The 21883-nt window shown below is 45.3% G+C and overlaps 1 protein-coding gene across 5 annotated transcripts in view; it reads left to right on the top strand.

Annotated features, from left to right (window-relative positions):
• FAM171A1 (family with sequence similarity 171 member A1) overlaps positions 1-9164 on the top strand; it is a 125472-nt gene extending 116308 nt beyond the window's left edge. For 3 of the 5 annotated variants that reach the window (XM_082452814.1, XM_082452813.1, XM_082452815.1), the window contains 3 exons: positions 2383-2499; positions 5514-5628; positions 6178-9164. In XM_082452814.1, the coding sequence (XP_082308940.1) occupies positions 2383-2499; positions 5514-5628; positions 6178-7888 (1943 nt within the window). In that variant the 3' untranslated portion in view covers positions 7889-9164. Of the gene's footprint in view, positions 1-2382; positions 2500-5513; positions 5763-6177 lie in introns of all 5 variants that reach the window. The other 2 variants (XR_014261326.1, XM_082452816.1) reach the window with 2 other exon arrangements.
• The last annotated feature ends 12719 nt before the right edge of the window (positions 9165-21883 follow it).

Here is a 21883-nt window from a genome sequence, read left to right as displayed (position 1 = left end):
GCAAACAATCCGTCCTCTGCCTTCAGGCAAACGTTCTGGCCCGACGCAGAACCCCCTTAGCTGCCTGTGTCACATGCTCCCTGTTCCCATGTTCTCAGCAGCCCTGTGGAGTGAGTGGTGCTCGGAGTGGCTGGACCACCTCTGGGCTGAGGCTCTTCAGCCAGTGAATCTGAAGCGAGCATCCGCATCCTTGCTTGGGAAACCTTCCAGCTTATGTTCTCGTCTAACTTGACATCCTCCGGAGCCATGATTCAGCCTGTTGCAGGGGGCAGTCAGACTACGCAGGGCACCCGCCGACGCCTGGCCTCTTCCCATCTTCCTTCTTTGTTCACCTTCTGTCTTCGAGGATGAGGACAAGGAGGAAGAGGAGGGGGGCAGGGGGGAGGACGAGGAGGAAGGGGGAGGGAGGAGGAGGAGGGAGGAGGAGATGGAGGAGGGAGGAGATGGAGGAGGAGGGAGGAGGAGGGAGGAGATGGAGGGGGAGGGGGAGGGGGAGGAGATGGAGGGGGAGGGGGAGGGGGAAGAGATGGAGGAGAGGGGAAGAGATGGAGAAGGAGGGGGAGGAGATGGAGGAGGGGGGAGGAGATGGAGAAGGGGGGGAGGGAGGAGATGGAGGAGAAGGGGGGAGGAGATGGAGGAGGAGGGGGAGGGGGAGGGAGGGCTATGGGAGGCATTGCTGGGGCACCTTTCCACCCCCTACATCTGAATGTTGCTATGGCAACTGACAGGCCCTAGAAAGCCTGCCAAGTATTGTTTCTTTCCTCAGGGGGGAAAGAAAACCGCTCTTGCCACCTCGGTGATGTGTATACCTAGGAAAGGCAGGGATTTGGAGACTGGAAGGTGGAATATTTGGTGCACAGCTGGCGCATTTCGTCCCAGAGGGGACAGGATTCCATGTGCGGCCATTTGGGGGGAGTGGGTGATCATAGGAGGAACGCTGTGTGAGTGACCCGTGTCTCCGGGTTGGGGGGTGCCTAGCCAGCAACCTCCCTTGCCCCCCGGCTCTCAAAGCAAGGTTCTCTGCAGGTGAGACCGGTGACTGCCAGGCAGCCTTGGGCGACAGGCTCCTGGAAACCTTACAAAGTGCAAAAGTTCTCAAACGCTGGCAGGTTTTGTAGGAGATGTGGCAGGGCAGAGTGGAAGAAGTAGCACCGGCCTTGAGGCCAGACAGACAGAGAGACCTAGTCTGCCCCTGCTCTGCCCTCTACCCCTGAGAGGCCTTGGAAGAGTTCCATGTCTCACCAGGGTCCAGTGTCTGAAAGGGGAAAATAAGTCCTCCTCTGTAGGGTCGCTGTGAGAACCGTAGACAGCTTGTACAGAAAGCACATTGCTGCGACGGGCCGGCACACAGGAGGTGATCACTTCTGTGAGATACTAGTTACAGTAGTGACTGAAGACAGCCCTGACCTGGATGTACTCCATGTCTCCCAGCATCAGGACCAACTAGAAGCTTCTTAAAATACTCGCCTAAGCCAGTCTTTATGGGTTAGAATTTGCAAAGATAGGACCAAGGAATCTTTTTAAACTTCCCGAAGCATATATGGAATCTAAAAAAAAATGGTTCTGAAGAACCTAGGGGCAGGACAGGAATAAAGACGCAGACGTAGAGAATGGACTTGAGGACACAGGGAGGGGGAAGGGTAAGCTGGGACGAAGTGAGAGAGTGGCATGGACATATATACACTCCCAAATATAAAATAGATAGCTAGTGGGGAGCAGCTGCATAGCACAGGGAGATCAGCTCGGTGCTTTGTGTCCACCTAGAGGGGTGGGATAGGGAGGGTTGGAGGGAGACGCAAGAGGGAGGGGATATGGGGACATACGTATATGTACAACTGATTCATTTGTTATAAAGCAGAAACTAATACACCACTGTAAAGCAATTATACTCCAACAAAGATGTTTTAAAAAAAAAAAAAAAAACTTCCCCAAGCAACTCTGTCACTGGTCTGCGATTCCAGAGAGGAAATCCGTTTATTTGCTTGAGGATGAAGACTATAAACAGAGCTGGAGTTTCCCCTCTTCTTTCCCGTCCCACCAGCCCTTTTCATGCTACCTTTATTCTGCTTCTAAACCCCTAAGGCTTCCGGAGGAGATGGGACATGATGGTGGAGGAGTAAACTCCACAAGCTTCTGCTAAAATTATCTGCGTTTGGAAGCAGGGACGTGTGATAAAGGGGCTGAAAGTCATTTAATCAGGAAGAAAAACAGAAGTTCGACTCTTTCCTGAAAGCGAAATGCAGTCCCTCCGTGAGAGCTGGACCCTTTTGGCTCTCTGATGGGTTCTAAACACGACACTGAAGGTGACTTGTACAATGGGCTTAAGCCTTAAATAGGAGTTTAGCGTGCATGTGGCTGAAGTTTTTTTTCCGCATCCCACAGGAACGTGGCTGAAGAGTGGTCTCGGCCTCGTGCACCAGGAAGGAAGCCAGCTGACGTGGACATATATCGCCCCTCAGTTGGGGTACTGGGTGGCAGCCATGTCTCCTCCCAACCCAGGTAACAGGACCCCCGAAATCTGCAGTGATGGGAACCGATTCCTTTGAGGGTTCAGGCTAAGTGTGCTTTTGAAAGTGATGTCAGCAGGGAGATCACATCTTCCTTAAATGCGGTTGAAAGTGTGAAAAAGCAAATGATGAGTCAAAGGTTTTTCCTGGGGGTGGGGGAGTTCTGGCTAGAAGTCTCCCATCCAGGATAAGAATAATGCATAGAAAATAGCCTTGTCTCGAATCTCTGTTTTGCTCAGGCAGCTGCCGTAGGGAATTCTTAATCTAAAGCCCACAGAGGCGGGTCAGACCTCCTCCCTAATTTCTGAAACAGCTGTGGCCTGGTGCAAGAGAACACGTAGGAGAAGGCAGTCACCAGAGGGACCAGCAGAAAGTCACCGTTGGAGGCTTCTTGGGGCAAAAACCTTGATCGGGCATTTCTGAAAGGCTTAAAAGCAAACCTGTTGTTTTATATCTAAAAGAATTTTCATCTCCATTTAGGATATATGAATTAACTCATATTTTTCACTGAAGTTTAATTTCACAAATATTTTGACCAAAAGTTTGGGTTTTTTTTAACCTAACCACCCTGATTTATCCCTAGGAGTATTCTAGAATTGCTTTTTTCAAAATAGTCACCTTAGGAGAAGTCTTTCCAGTGGATGGCTTCCAGTACTCAAAATGCCTTTAGAACCTTTTTCCCCTGGACTGTCATCCTTAGCGAAACTCTTCATAGGTGGCCAATCTTTTTGCTCAGAGGGTCCCTTTGATTTTTCTTAGACACATCTAAAATTCACCCACCTCCAAGGCTGGTGAATAAAGTAGGTAATTGAGCTAGGTCAAAATGTGCTACGATTAAAAGTTGTCTTTTGTCAATTAACCATGAAGGCAGTTCCAAAATGGGGGTCCAAAATACTTTACCAATGGAATCATCACTGGGATGAACACTTAGACTCCCAAAGTAACTAATTTGATGGAGGCCAACCCTAGATGGGTGTTGAAAAATCGGTTACATTTACTTTATAGTCCAGTCCTGGGAAAATGTACACTTCACCTCTGGGTTTTAAGAGTATGCGTTTCCCTTTACCGTATGGTTCTTGTAGCCACGTAGGCATGAACCAGCTACAGAAATGCCTCAGTCTCCAAATCTGAAATATCTAGAATATGATTATGAGTAAGGTAAGAAAGAAAAAAAAGTCCTTAAGTACCAAAGTAGAGGCCACAAAGCCCCTGCATAAAGTTAACTTTTATTTTAGATCTGTTTCAAAGAACCATGGCAATCGGTGTTCCTATCATGCAACAGATTAATAGATACTTTTGGAAAGAGGGGAAGAAGAACTGCTAGATGTAGGTCGACCCAAGCTTCCTGAAGAGCAGTGAAGGAAGAGACAAAAAGCCATAAAAAGCACATATAGTACAGCCCTGATGGCATTTAACGTAGAAATATGTATGTTGGTAACCCCACAGCCATCACTTATATTAAAACAAATTACAGTGATGCTGTGCTTTCGTGAGCCCAAAACCAACAATAAAATAGAGTTTTCTCTTTCATTCTCTGGTTAAGAAGGAAATGAAGTATGACTGTGAAGTTTATCAAGATTTCCACTGGCAGAAGTTAAAATAATAGCATTTTAAGTACTTAAAAGGACCAAGCTTCAATTATTTGGAAATGATTTCTTGGTGACCCCTGCCAAGGCATTACCTATGTCTGTGGGGTTGTCTCTGTGTCAAAAAAGAAAAAAAAAGTTTCTCTGAACAATTAAGGCGGTAGATAGTTGTCAGTAATTTTTCCAAAAAACCAAAAGTTTCTCTGAACAATTAAGGCGGTAGGTAGTTGTCAGTAATTTTTCCAACTTTTGTAAATATTCACCCTCACCCCGTTGAAATGACTTGTAATTGGGAGAGAATGATGTTATCTTTTGAACTTAAGTAATGTCAATATTTTCAAAAATCCACAAGTCTCCTTGGATTTATCTAGCTTTTAAGAGATTTTTGAAGAAATCTGTCCCTTAGAATATAAAAAATCAATCAATAAATGGGTGTTTATGGTGTTTAGTAATCATAACCATGCTCCTCTGACGTAATGTTCAATATAACCACATTCCTTCCTTCCCATCTTTTGGAGCACTGCCAGGATACCTGGACACCAATAAGTGCCCCAATATTGTAATCTGGGGACGTTTTCGTTATTGCTGTCAATCCATTGTTAGCAACATTAAGATAGATTCTTACTACTGTTGAACATGAGGAGTAAGTTAAACTACCTATTGGGATTCTAATGTAAATTAAATCCCAATTTAATTTAATGGATTCTGATGGATTTTAATGTAGATTAAAAAGAAAATATGTTTACCTCTGGTCACCTTGTCTGTAAGTTCTGGAAAGGTCTGTTGCCACATGAGGTTAGCCATTCTGAACAGATACTAGAGAGAAAGATGTTATTTTTTAAAAATGGGAGGCATTTTAGAAACCCTTGATACCCCTGTAATAAGCTACGGATTATTTTTTTAAGTCATAGAAATTTATTTCATACATTTCAACTGATTCATTTAGGCCAAGGGTTTAGGCCAATGATTACATAGTAATCATTGCCCAGGGAAAGTGAGAATCAAATTTCGTGATTTTTTTTTTTTTTCTTCTGCAGTATTATAAAATCTCCAGGTCTTCAGGCCGTGTCTCTGAATGGATGAGTCCCCCTCATTATATGATCATGCATCTAGTTTTCTTTTATTAAAAGATCACATGTTTAGAATGATGAAAATGGTACCCAATGCTAAGGAAGGACCCTGGACACTGCACATAGAATTTGAGTATCCGGAGTGCTGTAGTGATGGTTTGGGTAATCCCTTTTCACTGAGGGAAGTTATGGTGATGCTGCAGGCACATCATCTAAAGGGTGTTCCCGTCTGGCCGCCGCTCCACACCCCAGCCAGTAAGAGCAAGAAAAACAGCACGCTCTCAGTTCATCTCCCCTCTTTTTATTTAAAGGTTTTCACAAGTCTCAAATGCCCTTTTCTGACTTTTTAGGTCCCGTTGTCACACAGGACATCGCCACGTATCACACGGTGTTTCTTTTGGCCATCTTGGGAGGAATGGCTTTCATTCTTTTGGTTTTGCTGTGTCTCCTTTTATATTATTGCAGGTAAAGTTTTACCATCGAGGCACTGTCTTTTTTAATTTGGAATTTCTTGCGCAAGCATTGCTATCGAGGTCCTTTTGTGAGTCGAGGTCCTTTTTTTCTCATGAAAAAGTACCTAAGAACTGAACATCTGTCACGTAAGTTGCAAACAAAGTGGGAGGCACACTGTGTAAAATGTTTCTTAGAAGGGCGGTCACAAAAAATTAAGTTGTCATGATTCATTCAGAATAGTCCTAAATGGTAATGAAGAGATGATATTCTCAAGGACAGAGCAGAACTATTCTTATTTTGATGCCTCATCTGATCGACTTGCAAGAATGTTTATCGTCGACTCTGCTTTTGAATGGATAACTTGGATGTACTTGGGGTAAAATCTGCACGTTGCGACCCTCAGAATCAAACTAGGGCTGAGGGTGCGGGGTGAGAAGGCTTCTGGCTGCCAATTCGTTGTGTTGCCTTGTTTCTTCCTGTGGGAATTGAGAATTAGGTTTCGACTTGAACCTTCACTGTTGTGAGAATCTTTAATCTTGGGGTTTGTATCTTTGATCGCAGGCGGAAGTGCTTGAAACCCCGCCAGCACCATAGAAAACTGCAACTTCCTGCCACCCTGGAGAGTTCCAAAAGGGATCAGTCAACTTCCATGTCACACATCAACCTGCTGTTTTCTCGGCGGGAATCAGAATTCCCTGGCCCGCTCTCCGTCACCAGCCAGGGCCGCCCCCCGGACGCCCCGGGCTCAAAGGAGTTGATGAGCGGAGTCCATTTGGAGATGATGTCTTCCAGCGGGGAGGCGGACATGCACACGCCCATGCTGAAGCTCTCCTACAGCACCTCGCAGGAGTTCAGCTCTCGGGAGGAACTCCTGTCTCACAAGGAGGAGGATAAAAGCCAAATCTCCTTTGACAACCTGACACCGAGTGGGACGTTGGGAAAAGACTACCGCAAGTCGGTGGAGATTTTCCCCTTAAAGGCCAGGAAATCTGTGGAAAGGGAAGGCTGTGAGTCCCCCGGCAACAGTGACTACAGGAGGAATTACAATGCCATGCTCTCGCAGCCTTTATTTGAAAAGCAAGACAGAGACGGTCAGGCCTCCGTGACCCACATTTCCACAGGAAGTAAGCTCACCATTCAGGAACACATGTACCCCGCGCCTTCATCTCCGGAGAAAGACCAGCTGATGGAGCGCAGACCTACTGAATGTATGATGTCGCGATCGGTAGACCACCTGGAGAGACCTACCTCTTTCCCGCGGCCCGGCCAGCTGATCTGCTGTAGTTCCGTGGACCAGGTCAATGACAGCGTTTACAGGAAAGTATTACCTGCCTTGGTCATCCCGGCTCATTACATGAAACTCCCGGGGGACCATTCGTATGTGGGCCAGCCCCTGGTCGTCCCAGCCGACCAGCAGCTCGAGATCGAAAGACTGCAGGCCGAGCTCTCCAGCCCTCACGCGGGGATCTTCCCACATGCCTCCTCACAGATCCAGGCCCAGCCCTTATCTTGCCAGGCCATCTCGCAGCAGCACCTGCAGGACGCGGGCACCCGGGAGTGGACCCCGCAGACTGCGTCCATGTCCGAGTCCCTCTCCATCCCGGCGTCCCTGAACGACGCGGCCTTGGCTCAGATGAACAGCGAGGTCCAGCTCCTGACCGAAAAGGCGCTGTTGGAACTTGGGGGTGGGAAGCCCCTTCCCCACCCCCGGGCCTGGTTCGTCTCCCTGGACGGCCGGTCCAATGCACACGTCAGACATTCCTACATTGATCTCCAAAGAGCTGGGAGGAACGGAAGCAATGATGCCAGTTTGGATTCTGGCGTGGATATGAATGAACCCAAATCTGCCCGGAAGGGAAGAGGAGACCCGTTGCCTCTGCCGCAGAACCACCCACCGGTCCCGGAGCACGCGCAGAAAGAGCCGCGGGCCGCGGACAGCTCAGCCTACACGCAGCTCGTGTACCTGGACGACACGGACCAGAGCGGCAGCGAGGGCGGCACCGCGGTCGGGACGCCCGAGGACAGCGCCCTGCGCTGCCTGCTGGACGGCTCCAGCCGGAGAAGCGGCGGCCAGCTGCCCAGCCTGCAGGAGGAGACGACGAAACGAACCTCGGACGTCCCCCCGGCGCCATCGGCCAGTCCCGACAAGAGGCAATCGGCTCAGGAGGACGAGGACGACGACGACGACGACGACGACGACCAGGGCGAAGGCAAGAAGAGCCCGTGGCAGAAGCGGGAGGAGCGACCCCTGATGGCGTTCAACATCAAATGAGCGGCCCCGAGCCGCCCAACAGGGGACTAGAATCCAGTTGCCAAAAATTCTGTCTCACGGAAGCGCTGAGCTGCTTGCGGAGGAAGTTGAACCACGTCCGCCGTGGGAAGTGGACTTTTTTCTGCAAGTACCGTTTGCTGTCAAAGTGTTAGGAAGTAAAGTTCTTACTCAGAAGGAAGAATGCGTCGCCTCCAGGGAGATGGCCGAACGGAGTGTCTGAATGTCCGCGTCGTTCCCCGTACTTGACGTGTCCACCCCCCCGAGGGCACCAAAGAACCACACGTGATGTCGCTGGGTTCTGATGATAACCTCAGTTCTCCCGCAGATTCTGGGAACAGATGAAACTCTTTTTGCATTGCTTGAATCCATTCTATCACAATAATGCTCCTGTGAAGTTATTATTGAGAAATTAGCTTGGCACTTAGTGTCTGGAGGTATGCATTATCTCAAAGGAAAACTATGCATCGCTGCTTCGTGGTCTTACTTTGCTTAGATTGTTGCTTTGGCTAGGTTTCGTTTCCGATTTGCTTTTGTCAAACACACACACGCACACACACACACACACACACAATTTGGTTGTAAGGAATTTATTCCTTCGTTTTCACCTGCTCTGCTTCCCGGTGGTTTATTTCGGTATCTCCTTTCAGGAACTCCTGAGTGTCGCCTCTGAACATCCAAGCCTCTTAATGAAATCGTGCTGAAGTTTTTATCAGCTGCCAGTTCTTCACTTCTGGTCCCATTAACTCCAAGTGCCTTTTTTACAGTGACAACAGACAGTCCCTTACTTTGCTTTTTTTTTTCGTTTGTTTTTCTTAACTTCTTTAATTGAACTGCCTGGATTTTATAAAGTTATGAAACGATCCCCCTTTTCTTTCAACTGCATGCCGCCAAGTGCCCATTCGTGCTCCGAATTCTCATTTCAGCTCGGTGTATTCTCTCGTTCTCACGTGTGACGTGGATTCTGTTTAGCTAAGCTAGCCTAGAGGATACTTTAGCGATCCCCTTCCCTCCGCCATCCTTTTGGCCACTAGGCACCATTATGGTTTTATTGGCTGTTTGTATATACGGTTACGTATTAACTCTGGAATCCTATGGGCTGATCTTGCTCTCCAAACGCGGAGTATGGGCTGAGCAAGTAGACTGAATGTGACTATTAAACAAATCTTATGTACTATCCGAAAGTGCCAGAATGACTCTTCTGTGCATTCTCCTTAAAGAGCTGCTTGGTTATCCAAAAATGAAAACTCAGAATAAACTCTTAAAAAAAAATCAAAAACCTGTCTTGTGGTCCTTTTCATTCATTCTGAGCTGTAATTGGTTTTAGAGTTGCCATTAAGAATTCTCTCTTCATCCCTTGGCAGCCTGGAAGACCAGTTGTTGGATTTATATTCAAAGACTAACACATGGTGGGGGGAGGGATAAATTGGGAGATTGGGATTGACATATACACACTGCTATATATAAAATAGATAACTAATAATGCCCTACTGTATAGCACAGGGAACTCTTCTCAATACTCTGTAATGGACTATATGGGAAAAGAATCTAAAAAAGAGTGGATATATGTATACATATAACCGATTCACTTTGCTGTACAGGAGAACTAACACAACGTTGTAAATCAACTATACTCCAATAAAAATTAAACAAACAAAAAAGACTAACACATAGACGCCTAGGAATTGACATGATGGTTAAATCCTAAAAATCCACCTTGCTGTTTAATTTCATTCAAGAATACAAGGTAACATTTTATTGTGTTTCCACACTTTACAAAAAACTAATGGTTTCTTTTATGTTCAGTGTTGATCCAGCTTCAAAAAGATGTCGTTCAAATGACCAGAACCATCCCAGATGTGTGAAACTATTAATCAAAATCATTACTGGAGCCGTCAGAATATAGCACAGATTGGTGGAAATAAATTAAGCTAGCTTCGTTATAAAATCTATCTTCATGAATTTCACACAGGCAGAAAAATGAGTCAAGCTGATTTTTACGATTTTAGTTCTCAAATGCTGATGTCTAGTGTTTTGCTTTTAAAATGGTTGAGAGAGTCCCTGACATTGTTGAAACATCTGAATGGATGGGAGTCTGGGGTTTAACAAGTGAGTGACTGTTTGGAACTGAACATTCTCACCAATAGGTGGCAGGTGAACCCTGGCGGATGCCACTAAAATTCCAGGTAAGAACCATTTGTCACTCTCCAAAGAAGTAGGCGGCCTTTCCCAGCATACCCAGGTCAGACATGGGTGATGGGGGAATGCCAGAAGGTCCCCACCCCTTTGCCGCGCTGCTAATGCCATAATCTCCTTAAAGCGTTAGTTTCCAGAAGAGCCTCGTTTACAATGCATGTTACGTGTGACTTGTAGGTGACTTGTTACCTGTCAGTACTGATGATGGGAGATTCAGCAGGAAGACTGGGGGAGAGGGGCTTTTCTGATTCCGTCTCATTAGGTGGGACATACCTGGGTCGACCAGGATTATGGAAGGTGTGGGGCACCCAGCAGTGGTCACGAGACACTGTGTCCCTAGAAAGACAAGACAGTGGGTTTGCCAAAGGGAAATTGGTTCTGCCGAAGATGAAGCTCACTTGTTTTACGCTCGTCCAAAAAGAGGCTCAGAGGCTAATGTTTTTGCTCGGGGAGCCAAGATTGGTCACCAGGCTAGAGTTGTCTGGAAAGGGCACCCTAACCGTGTGGACTTTAAACATTGTATTTATCTTTTCATCGCAGTGTTCCGTGTTCCGAACCAATTATATTGTGTGAAGAACTAAAGCCTTCAAAAGCACCTTGCTTGTGCCACCTAGTGGTGAGTTTTCACCTGCCTCTTAAGGAGACTTTAGTCAAACAGCTCTCTGCGGCCAGGTCTGGGAAGACAGGTGAGTGTGTACAGGGATGCCTCAGATGCTGCTTCTGAACCCCTGGTGAGATGAGTGAGGAGATGGGGCTGACGTTTGTTGAGTCTCTACCTGGAAACATTATGTTGGAAACAATAATGCATTCAATTCTCAAAATCTTGTGAGGTTTATTTTATTTTTTTTACACCTAACTACATGGAGGCTGGGGGTTAAGTAATCGAGGTTACTCAGCTAGAATCAGTGGTTTGTCACTTACATGGCCAGCTCTCTGGAAATGAATGCATTTGAGTTAAAAATGTATTACAAATCATAATAAAATGCATAACTGTCAATTCCATTTGATAATTCGTTCTCACAGAATGCTATCGTTGATTTCAGTCAGAGCCAACCTGTTGCAATTGACAGAAGGATGTAGTTGTGACATAAACACTTGTTGATTTTTTTTTTTTACATTAATGATTAATTAATGTAACTGAAACAACGAAGATACATGTCAGAACTTCACTCACTGATCAATCATGGAGTGACTTCTTTGCTGGATCATAATAGTTTTTGAACACTGTAAGAATAATTCCTCAATTTTTTGTGTGTGTTACTGGCAATGTAATGGCTCCAGACATGATACAGTTCTAAGTTTAATCTGCACTATTAACATTTTCTCCATCGCTTTCTTTAAATTTTATTTATTTATTTATTTATTTATTTATTTATTTATTTATGGCTGTGTTGGGTCTTCGTTGCTGTGCGAGGGCTTTCTCTGGTTGCGGCAAGCGGGGGCCACTCTTCATCGTGGTGCGTGGGCCTCTCACTGTCGTGGCCTCTCTTGTTGCACAGCACAGGCTCCAGACGCGCAGGCTCAATAGTTGTGGCTCACGGGCCCAGTTGCTCTGCAGCATGTGGGATCTTCCCAGACCAGGGCTCGAACCCGTGTCCCCTGCATTGGCAGGCAGATTCTCAACCACTGCGCCACCAGGGAAGCCCTCCATCGCTTTCTTAAATCTGTACAGTCAACAAATCAAGCTCTGATTTGTAGCATTTGTCCATATCCACGGTGTAAATACTCCCATGTGGCCAGTTTCAAGCAACTAAAGTGACATCACCACACACAAAAGTTAGGAGAGATGCACAGTAGCACATAGTTATATTTGCACCAAACAGATACACTAGAGATAAATAACCTCAGGGCATAGTCACATATAAGTTAATCCTCATCATTTGGGGATTCCATATTGACAAATCTGCCTGTTTGCTAAAATTTATTTGTAACCCCCAAATCACCCCTCACTGGGCTTTCGAGATCATTCACAGACAAGCACAGAGCAATGAAAAATCTGAGTTGCCCAACACGCATGTTCCCAGCCAAGGCTGAACTGGGCGACGCTTTGCCTTCTTGTTTCGGCTCTCAGACTGTAAATAAGTGTCCCTAGTTTACAGTCTGCTTATTGCCACATTTTCTGCAGTTCTGTGCTTTTTGTTGGTGATTTTGCTGCTGAAAACGGCCCCCAAGCGTAGTGCCGAAGCGCTGTTTGGCTTTCCTAAGTGCAAGAAGGCTGTGATGTGCCTGGTGTAGAGAGTACGTGTGTTAGCTAAGCTTTGTTCGGGGCGTGGGTCAGAGCACTCCACGGGCCACTAGCAAGAAGGTAGGAGCCTGGGAACAAGGTCTGCTTGACTCCAGAGCCTGGTCTCTTGTCTTATGAAGCTTCACATTGAAACCCCTAGTTAGAACGGAAAATTCGAGGTGGAGTTGTTTTCCAAGCTGTAGCGTAACTCAGAGTTGAAGGTGGGCAGTGTTCACTGGGAAAAGAACCAGGTATCTTCTTGTGGTTTGGGTCTGGCTGCAGGACTTGGAAGAATTTGTGAAAGAAATGAATTTATGTGCCCTAAACCATGCTGGGACATATGCAACATCATTTAAATGACAGAGACCCCGTGCTTTAGGGAACTTTATTTAGTATAAACTAACATAGATAATGCTAAAACAGTGAGGCAAAGTGCCCAAGAAAATGAGACTGGAACCAAAAAGGAAATAGACCATAAAACCTAAAAATAATCCAGCCACAAGTATGATAAACTCTATGATTTCTTGTGTTCATCCTCTTAAACTTTTACTTTTTCAGACCCTCTGTATTTGGAGGACAAGGGGATAAAAATGAGTACAGTTAAAGGTAGAAATGTGTGGTGATTTTTCAACTATTTCATAGTTCCACAGTTTTGTTTTGTTTTTTTGTCTTTAGAGGTTTTTTTAATTGAGGTATAATTGACATACAACATTATATTATTTTCAGTTGTACAACATAATGATTCCATATTCATATATATTGCGAAATGATCACCACAAATTAAGTGTAGTTAACATCTGTCACCATACGTAGTTACAGAACATTTTTCTTGTGAAAAGAAATTTTGGGACTTCCCTGGTGGCACAGTGGTTAAGAATCTGCCTGCCAATGCAGGGGACACATGTTCGATCCCTGGTCTGGGAAGATCCCACATGCCGTGAAACAACTAAGCCCGCAAGCCACAACTACTGAGCCTGTGCTCTAGAGCCCGCGAGCCACAACTACTGAAGCCTGTGCACCGAGAGCCCGTGCTCCACAACAAGAGAAGCCACCGCAATGAGAAGCCCGGGCACCGCAATGAAGGGTAGTCCCCGCTCGCAGCAACTAGAGAAAGCCCGCGCGCAGCAACAAAGACCCAACGCAGCCAAAAATAAATAAATAAATAAATTTATATAAAGAAAAAAGAACCTGACTTATTTATTTTATAACTAGAAGTTTGCAGTTTCTTTAGGTGAAGTGGAAATTTCAACCCCCTTTTTTTCGCCCTGCAAACTGTATTTTCAAAGCTGTGGCTATAAATACACACCAATATCCCTGATAAATGTTTTTATCATTCTTTACAGAGATTGTGACTTGTTTAATGCTGGTATTCTGGTACCCGAAAAGTGACTAATAATTCCTGTAAGGCTGTTTCACCTCAGCAGGATGAACAGGCATTAGAGTCCCCGAGAATGTGGAACATGAAAGAGCCTCGATAATCTCACACAGGAGGAAATGGAGGCAAGAGTGTTGGGATGACTTCCCCCACGCAGGCAGTGAGAGACCACACGGGGTGTCTTGGTCTGTTCTGGCTGCTACAAAATACCATAGACTGGGTGACTTATAAACAACAAACATTTATTTCTCACAGTTCTTGAGGCCACAAGTCCAAGATCAGGGCACCAGCATGGTTGGGTGAGGACCCTTTTCCTGATTCACCTTGTTGCCACCTCACAATGTGGAAGAGGGTAGGCAGCTCTGTGGGGCCTCCTTGACGAGGGCACTAATCCCGTTCATGAGGGCTCCACCCTCATGACCTAATCACCTCCAAAGGTCCCACCTCCTAATACCATCATCACCTTGGGCTTTAAGATTCCAACATATGAATTTGGGGAGGACACAAACATTCAGGCCATAGCTTGAGACAGGGCCCCACCTCCCGACACCTGGCTCTGTGTGTGTCCACCTCCTCAGATGGCTTCTCCATCCACTGCTCTTCCTGGCAGCTCTTCTGTATCTTCTGCCATCTGTTCACATTCCATGTACAATAGATACTCAGTATCCAGAATATAAGGCATTGTAAGCCATGCTAATTATTAAAATTTCAGGGCTGTGGGAAGAACCCTGGATTTGGATGCAGAACACCTGGGCATCAGACCTGACTCTATGAATGAGACAGGTGATTAACTTCAAGGGCTGCAGAAGAGGGATGGTGGTACCTTGGCTGCCAACCTCTCGGGAGGAGGAGGGGTGGGAGTTGAGTTCAAATGAGACAATGAATAATTAAAGTTCGTTGTAAAATGTAAGTTACGGTACAAACGTAAATTGTGGCTCTTCCTAATTATTCTTTGAATCTTGTAGTTCCCTAATCCTGCTGCTACAATGTAACAATGATCTTTTTTTTGTTATAACAGCAGCTTCTCCACTGGTTTTTAGGAAAATGGTAGAGAAAACAACAGGATCTTCTTCTTTCCCGTGCTTACTGCTTCCCACAACCTTCAGTGGAGTGATCCCTCTCTTTGCACAAGTAAGATGATTTGCCAGGTATTTGACATAAACCAGGGAGCTCAGTGAAGATGCAGCCTCCTTACACGGTGGTCTCGAAACATGTATGAGGACATGCTTACAAGGCAATAACATTGGGGTAGGTGCCCAATAACCATAAATTATTTGCTACTGGCCACAAAGATAAATACCTTTGCAAAACACAGCAGCAGCCTCTTCATCCCTTAATTTAGTTGCTCATGTGCTTGTCACCTGAGAAGAGTGGTGTTCAAACCCAGAAGCACAATAGCATCACCTGGGAGCTGGAAAAAAGTATTTTGGCCTCACCACAGACCAATCAGAATCAGACTCTCTGCAGGGGAAACCTGGCACTGATATTAAAAGAAAAAAACAAAAACAACAATTCCGCAACTGATTCTGATACAGTCAGGCTTGTAAACCACTGCCTTAGAAATTCTGAAGATACATCACGGTTCCGTAGCGCCTTCCATTGGGCAGCTCTGAGAGTGATGGATTTCCCCTTTGTTTCTAGGGTAGGTTAGCAGCCCTGTCCTAGATTTGCAGTTGGGAATGGCAAACGCAGTCAATAACAGTCCCCCCAGCTGAGCGGCACATGCCTAAGACATGTGACTAGAGCTCTTCTCTGCTTTGTTCACACTGTCAAAAATCTAGATGTTGACAACCCCTGAGCTCCGTCATCTATCCTGCTCAGGGGTACTACACATACCCATTGTTATCACAACCATGGCTATTTCAGAGCACTGCCTGTGAAGGATTCCCATGGCTATATCGGCAGCCAAATCTGCTATTGAAATGCAGACTCAGTTTCCTACTGCTGACCGTGCATCTCCATCCAGATGACCCTCAAGCACCTAAACCAACTTGTCGCAAGATGGAATCATCATGTATGAACCATGAACCTCCCTGCCTGCCCCCCACCAAAAAAAAAAAAAAAAAAGCCCAATTCTCCTACTTTCCTCCCACATCTGCCACCCCAGTGAAGAGCCTCACCATACACAACTTCCCCAGCCAGAAACCTCAGGGTCACCCTCCAAACCTCTGTCAACCTTACCACCTGGGTTCAGGCATCACATCCTATCAATTTCACCTGCTGTCAAGAAACAGTGTGAAAATTTCATGCTTCTGGCTGGCCAGGGCTTTCTGAGCAAAATTTACTGGCATCCTAGGTCTAAGGATACATGAATATAACCATTCCTTGGAAGACAGAGTGAATTACTCCAGAGAGATTTACAGATTTATCTCCCCTGGAGCCATTCATTCACTGATCTTCATTTACATTCATTATAACAGAGAAGGACCTTTCCTTCTCTTCCCAGAGAGGATTGTTTTAAAAGCTCCGAAATTGGGCTTCCCTGGTGGCACAGTGGTTAAGAATCCGCCTGCTAATGCAAGGGACACGGGTTCGAGCCCTGGTCCGGGAAGATCCCACGTGCCGCGGAGCAACTAAGCCCGTGCGCCACAACTACTGAGCCCACATGCCACAACTACTGAAGCCCGTGTGCCTAGGGCCTGTGCTCCGCAACAAGAGAAGCCACCGCAATGAGAAGCCTGCGCACCGCAACGAAGAGTAGCCCCTGCTCGCCGCAACTAGAGAAAGCCTGCGCGCAGCAACGAAGACCCAACGCAGCCAAAAATAAAATAAAAGCTCCAAAATTCATAATTCAGGGGTTCCTCTCCTGTAGCACAGACCCCCCTTTATATATGTGATGTGATATCTGCCCTCGTCGCATCCCCCAAGGGGTAAAATGAAGCATAATGTAAAGGTATTTTTAAAGTAAATAATAGATCAGCCTCTGATCCAGAAACCTTGTTTTTGCTGTCAGGATAAAATACATAAAGACTTATCATATGCTAAGTATCTCCCAGACAGTCCCTCCTGTCACCCCATCACCATTTCTAAGCGGCGGGGCTGTCACAGCCCCCGTCTCCCACCCCACCCCTCCCCATCCACGCCCACACTGCCACAAGTGTGATGTACAATCCAGTCATGTCATTTAATAGTGTTGCAGATGACAGAAGCCGAACTCAAACTAGCATCAATTAAATGAGGGACTCCGTCATCATTAAAGGGAGATTTGGAAGGCGGGTGAAATAAGGTTGTGATAGTGTGATGTATATAAAGGAATCTATATTTGGTCTTCATCCCTGTTCCTGGCACAGAGCTCCTAAAACCCTTGGAATTTCTTAAGTGATGAGCATGTTACAGGTGTCTTGTTATTCATCACGACCCCCTTTCAATCACACCTGAGGTTATGTTAATGAAGTGACTTTGGGGCCACAGCGAAGGATGGGGTTGGTCACCAGGGGAGCCAACCCTGTGATTAGAAGGTTGGAACTTCCAGTCCCACCCCTGACCTTGGGAGAGGGGAGCAGGGCTGGAGGTTGAACTGATTGCCAACAGCCAGTGGTGTAATCAACCGTGCCTATGCCATGACGGCTCCAGAGAAACCCACAAGGAGGGGGGTCAGAGAGTTTCTAGGTTGGTGAAAGCGTGGAGATTCGGGGAGAGTGCTGCACCCAGAGGGCATGGAAACTCCTTCCCCCCTTCCCCGTAGCTTGTCCTGTGCATCTCTTCCATCTGGCTGTCCCTGAGTTATTTCCTTTTATAACAAACCAGTAATCTAGGAAGTAAAATATTTCTCTGAGTTCTGTGAGCCTCTCTAGCAAATTAATGGAACCCAAGGTGGGGGTGGTGGGACCCCCTGATTTATCGCCATTTGGTCAGAAGTACAGGTGGCATCTGAAGCGGGGGACAGTCTTGTGGGACCGAGCCCTTAACTCGGGAGATCTGATGCTGTTTCCAGGTGGGTAGTGTTGGAATGGAGTTGAACTGTTGGACACCCAGCTGCTGTTGGAGAATTGCTCGGTGGTGTTGACACCCACACATCAGAGTTGGTATCCAAACTGTGCAAGGGGACCGAACCACAAAAGACAGAGTATAATCATGATACCCCAAAACTGGGTTCACCTCTTGGTGGGTGTCAAGCCAAAAGATACAACCAAGCCAAAGAGCAGGAAAAGGAAGGATTTATTATTTGCAAAAGTAAGGGGAACACCAGCGATATTTCCTAAAGCAGTGTCTCCCCAAACAGCAAAATTGGGGAAGTTTTCAGGGAACATGCATATTCATGAAGGGGCTTGGGCGGTGCATGCATATTCATGAAGGGGCTTGGGCAGAGGAGAATTCAGCATAGAACTGGGGCAAATGTTTGTTGACAGCTTCCAGGCTCTAGTGGATTGAAGTCAGAGGGTCAGCAAAGGTCAGCATCATCAGTCCTTAGGCTCTAGTTAGTCTGGTGGTTGAGTGCTCAAGGGGGGTTAGATCCTGCAAAACAGCTCAAGAATGTGCTTCAGGCTAATCTTTACCTTTGAAACAGAACTGGGAGTCTTTACAACTGATTTATTGTCCCCAGTATGGTTATCTCCCTGGGCTGGTAATAGCTATTTGTTCTTACATTCTTTTGTTCCCTTAAAATCATTAACTACTGAGACCTATTCTGCAAGGGCAAGCGCTGTGACCAGGTTTAGATCACAGAATGGGTTAGGCCTATAATGGCTTCTCTTATGTCAAAACGCCATGTCCGTTTCCCTTTCTCCCGGAACCCACTACCCTATCTGCCTGCAATCATAGCCCCGTGAAGGGGTTCTTGTTTATAGACTGCTTTCATCATGCATGATCTTGTTTGATCACGACATCCCTGTCATCTAGCTAAAGCAGGTGATGTGAATCTACTTTGGCATCCAAAGATACAGAAAAGAACTGTTTTGCCCCAACAGTGGTAAAGACCCAGGATTTGAGCAGAAACCCAGACACTTCTCCCGGAAGTACAGTACGTATTCTCCCCGAAGCACCTGGCTGCCTCACAGAGACGAATTGCAGGGATGGTCACAGAACTCACACTGAGTGCCTGCTGTGTTCAGGTAAGGTTCTAAGCACTCCCTGGGGCTCAGCTCATTGAATCCTCGCCAGAATCTGTGAGATCAGGACTCTGTCATTTCACAGATGAGGAAACTAGAGAAGCAGAGAAACTTACCTTATGGACGTGTCGACTGAAAGAAATCCACAACTTAAAAGCTGAGAATTATGTTTTATTTGACAGACTTGCTGAGGACTTAAGCCCAGGAGGCAGCATCTCAGATGGCTCTGAGAGACCCCTCCAAAGAAGTAAGGGGAGAGCCAGGATATATAGGAGTTTTTGCAAAACAAACAAACAAACAAAAAACAGGTAGACAGACCATCAAAAGATTACTGTCAATTAAAGAAAAACAGACATCTCAAGTTAAAGAATTTAGCACTTTTCTATGTGTGGGAAGATGCAAGAATATGGGTTCATTGAAAGCATTCCTTTGATAGGCAACTTTTAACTATCTAGGGCCAGTATCCTGCTTTTCTCCTCAGGGTGAATCCCTTCAGGGTGCACATTCAGGAGTGGCTGCAGTGACTAATGGCTTGATCCTTTGTTTACTGGTATGGCAGGTGACATTTTTCGTCCATAGACCTATGCTCTCTGCCTTTCTGCAATGCTTATGAAATAGTGTTAACTGTCTTATGGGAAGCTAAAAATGTCGTTTGCCAGAATGCCAACAATTTGATAAAGAGTATAACAATTATAAACTCCTTCGAGAAACATGGCAGTGGTCACTGAGGTCCTAAGGGATCCTGTGAGCCTTAGAAAGATAACTTGATACTTATTCCCCAAAGGGGGAAATTTTGGAGTCCTGTGATATTAGTCACCCCCTTAAAAGCCAGACAAGGTAGGAAAGTAGGTTAAAGTGAGATCAAATGCACAGCAGCAAAAAAATTCATGTTTGATATAAGGAGACACACAAAAGGGGAATCATGGTGATGAATACATCAATAGAACTACTTGGAAATAGAGAATAGCTCAAATTGCATTGGAGATCAATTACTTTTTTCCTTCAAAGAGGCCAGGAAAGACAGATTTTCATTCTCTTGAGTGAGAGAAGAAGAATGTAAACTATTTCTCAGGGAGGTTTGCCTTTTTCTAGATTGGGAGGTAAATGAAAGCTGGAGAGAGGCATCTTCAGAGAAGGAGCTTCACGGAGGAGAGGTGATTCTTGGCCAGAGAGCACTTGGTGAGTCTCATGTGAAAGGGAGTTGTTTTTTTAAGTGGTTATTATCTTATAATACTAAAGTTAGCTTGTCGCCAGTGGGTATTGGAATGACACAGAGTATCAGCAAATAAATAGCCAAATAGTCATTGTGAACTGCAATGAAACTTATTTATGTGAGCATCAGTTGTCGTTTCCTATAAACTAGAACTACAGTTGGTCCTTCTGTTAAGAATACAACACACTGTTTAAGCTTAACTTTTTCACTGGGCAAATAGAATAAAATGTAGACTTACAGAAAAATCTTATGGTTGGAAAGCTGGTATACTTCCAGAGGTACATGTACTGAATTAATTATATAGGCTAGTCAACTAAAATTTTAGCACACTGAAGGTGAAAATCAAGAGAGACAGAGGAAATATAATTTCCTTTAAGAACAGAAACCTCATGTTTCATTCATTTTGTATCCTCAGACTTGCACACTTGGGTGTGTGTATGTGTGTGTAAAGGAGAAGAGGGACAGTGTATATAAGCTCAAAGAAACACTGGTTCATAAAGGAATTAACTTTAAAATTATAAAAACAAAGTTACTGAACCATGTAGTGATTTTTGGTGTTACCTCTACTTATAAAACAAGTTATTTGGCAGATGAAAAGCTGTTAGCTCAGTTTTCTCAATAACCTTTTTCCCTTTACATCCTTAGACATGGTACCAAAATGACATTTCTTCTCATGTGTTTAAAGAGGTATCTTCTATGCCTCTTTCTGACTGATAATTCCTTCTCTGGAAATGATGCCCAATAGACAGGGTGGAGCCCAGTGGTCACGTCTCCATGATGGGAGTAGAGTGATTGGTCACATTCACAGTGATTGATCTAGGCAGGAGGCAATCAGAGTTCTTCTCTGGCTTTTTTTATTATTTTAACTAGAACTGGGAGAGGTAGGGCTAGTGGTGGAACTGCATATATGAAACTCGAAAGTTGCTAATAGTCGTGTTCCTTGGATTATCCGAGCCACCCCACTAACTTTCCAGTAAAGTCCCCATTTTGCCTAAGGCATCCAGGCCACAATAAGAGAGAGGGAACTTGACTCACACAGAGAAGAGGTGAGTGAGAGGAGAATCCTGGCTGCCAGCGCTCACCTGGATCACTGTCCTTCCCGTAATTTTATTATTCATCCCCTCCCTTCCATTATTTAAAATGTTCCAATACCCTTCCAGTAAATTCCCCTTTATTGTCAGATAGTTCTAGTTTGTTTGTCACTAGTATCTCACAGAGCCCAGAAATAAAGCATCCTATTGGACAGATGTAGCACCTGGTTAAAAACCTACATGGGATTTTTCAGGTCCAACCATAGGCAATTACAAAGATTTGCTGGGTAGGGAAGCTGCTCTCCCCCACCAGACAATGTGTGCACACACACATCCATTCCATGGGGAAGATGGAACATTTCGGGGGCTGGTGCGTGTTCCTGTTTGGCCTCTTGGCTTATCCTAGAGCAGTGATTAAAGACTTGACTTTCCTTTTGGCGTGTTGTCTTAACTGAGCATCTCAACACCTGGCAACTCAGCTCATGAAATAAACTCATCAGTGAAGGTGGGGTATCTGTTTGCATTACATTATGCAAACACAACTTAGACACTTGAAGACATGATTGTGCTTTGGAAGGCTAAATCAACTGGAATATACACTTCTAGAAGTTTTTAACCTGACTTCTGTGGAAAGATATGAACATCTGCATCATAAAGTCCTAGATTGTTCATGCCACCCAGTCATTCATTACATGCGTAAGTCACCACGGTAGTGACCACAAGTCACCATGACAAAACAACAAAGTCTCATTTTGCTGCATTTTAGATGCTCTCCATTCTACAAATAAGAATGAAAGAGCATTCCTAACTTACCCTACTTTTGAATTATACTATTTTCCCATGATAGATAGAGAGAAGGTACATAATCATGAATTTTGTGAATGATAATCAAAATCATTTTCTAATTTGGT

The sequence above is a fragment of the Balaenoptera physalus genome (genome assembly GCF_965194825.1).
Source record: "Balaenoptera physalus genome assembly, chromosome: 2".
NCBI lineage: Eukaryota > Metazoa > Chordata > Mammalia > Artiodactyla > Balaenopteridae > Balaenoptera > Balaenoptera physalus.
The sequence above is the reverse complement of the archived record's forward strand: the minus strand, read 5'-3'. Positions and strand labels throughout refer to the sequence as shown.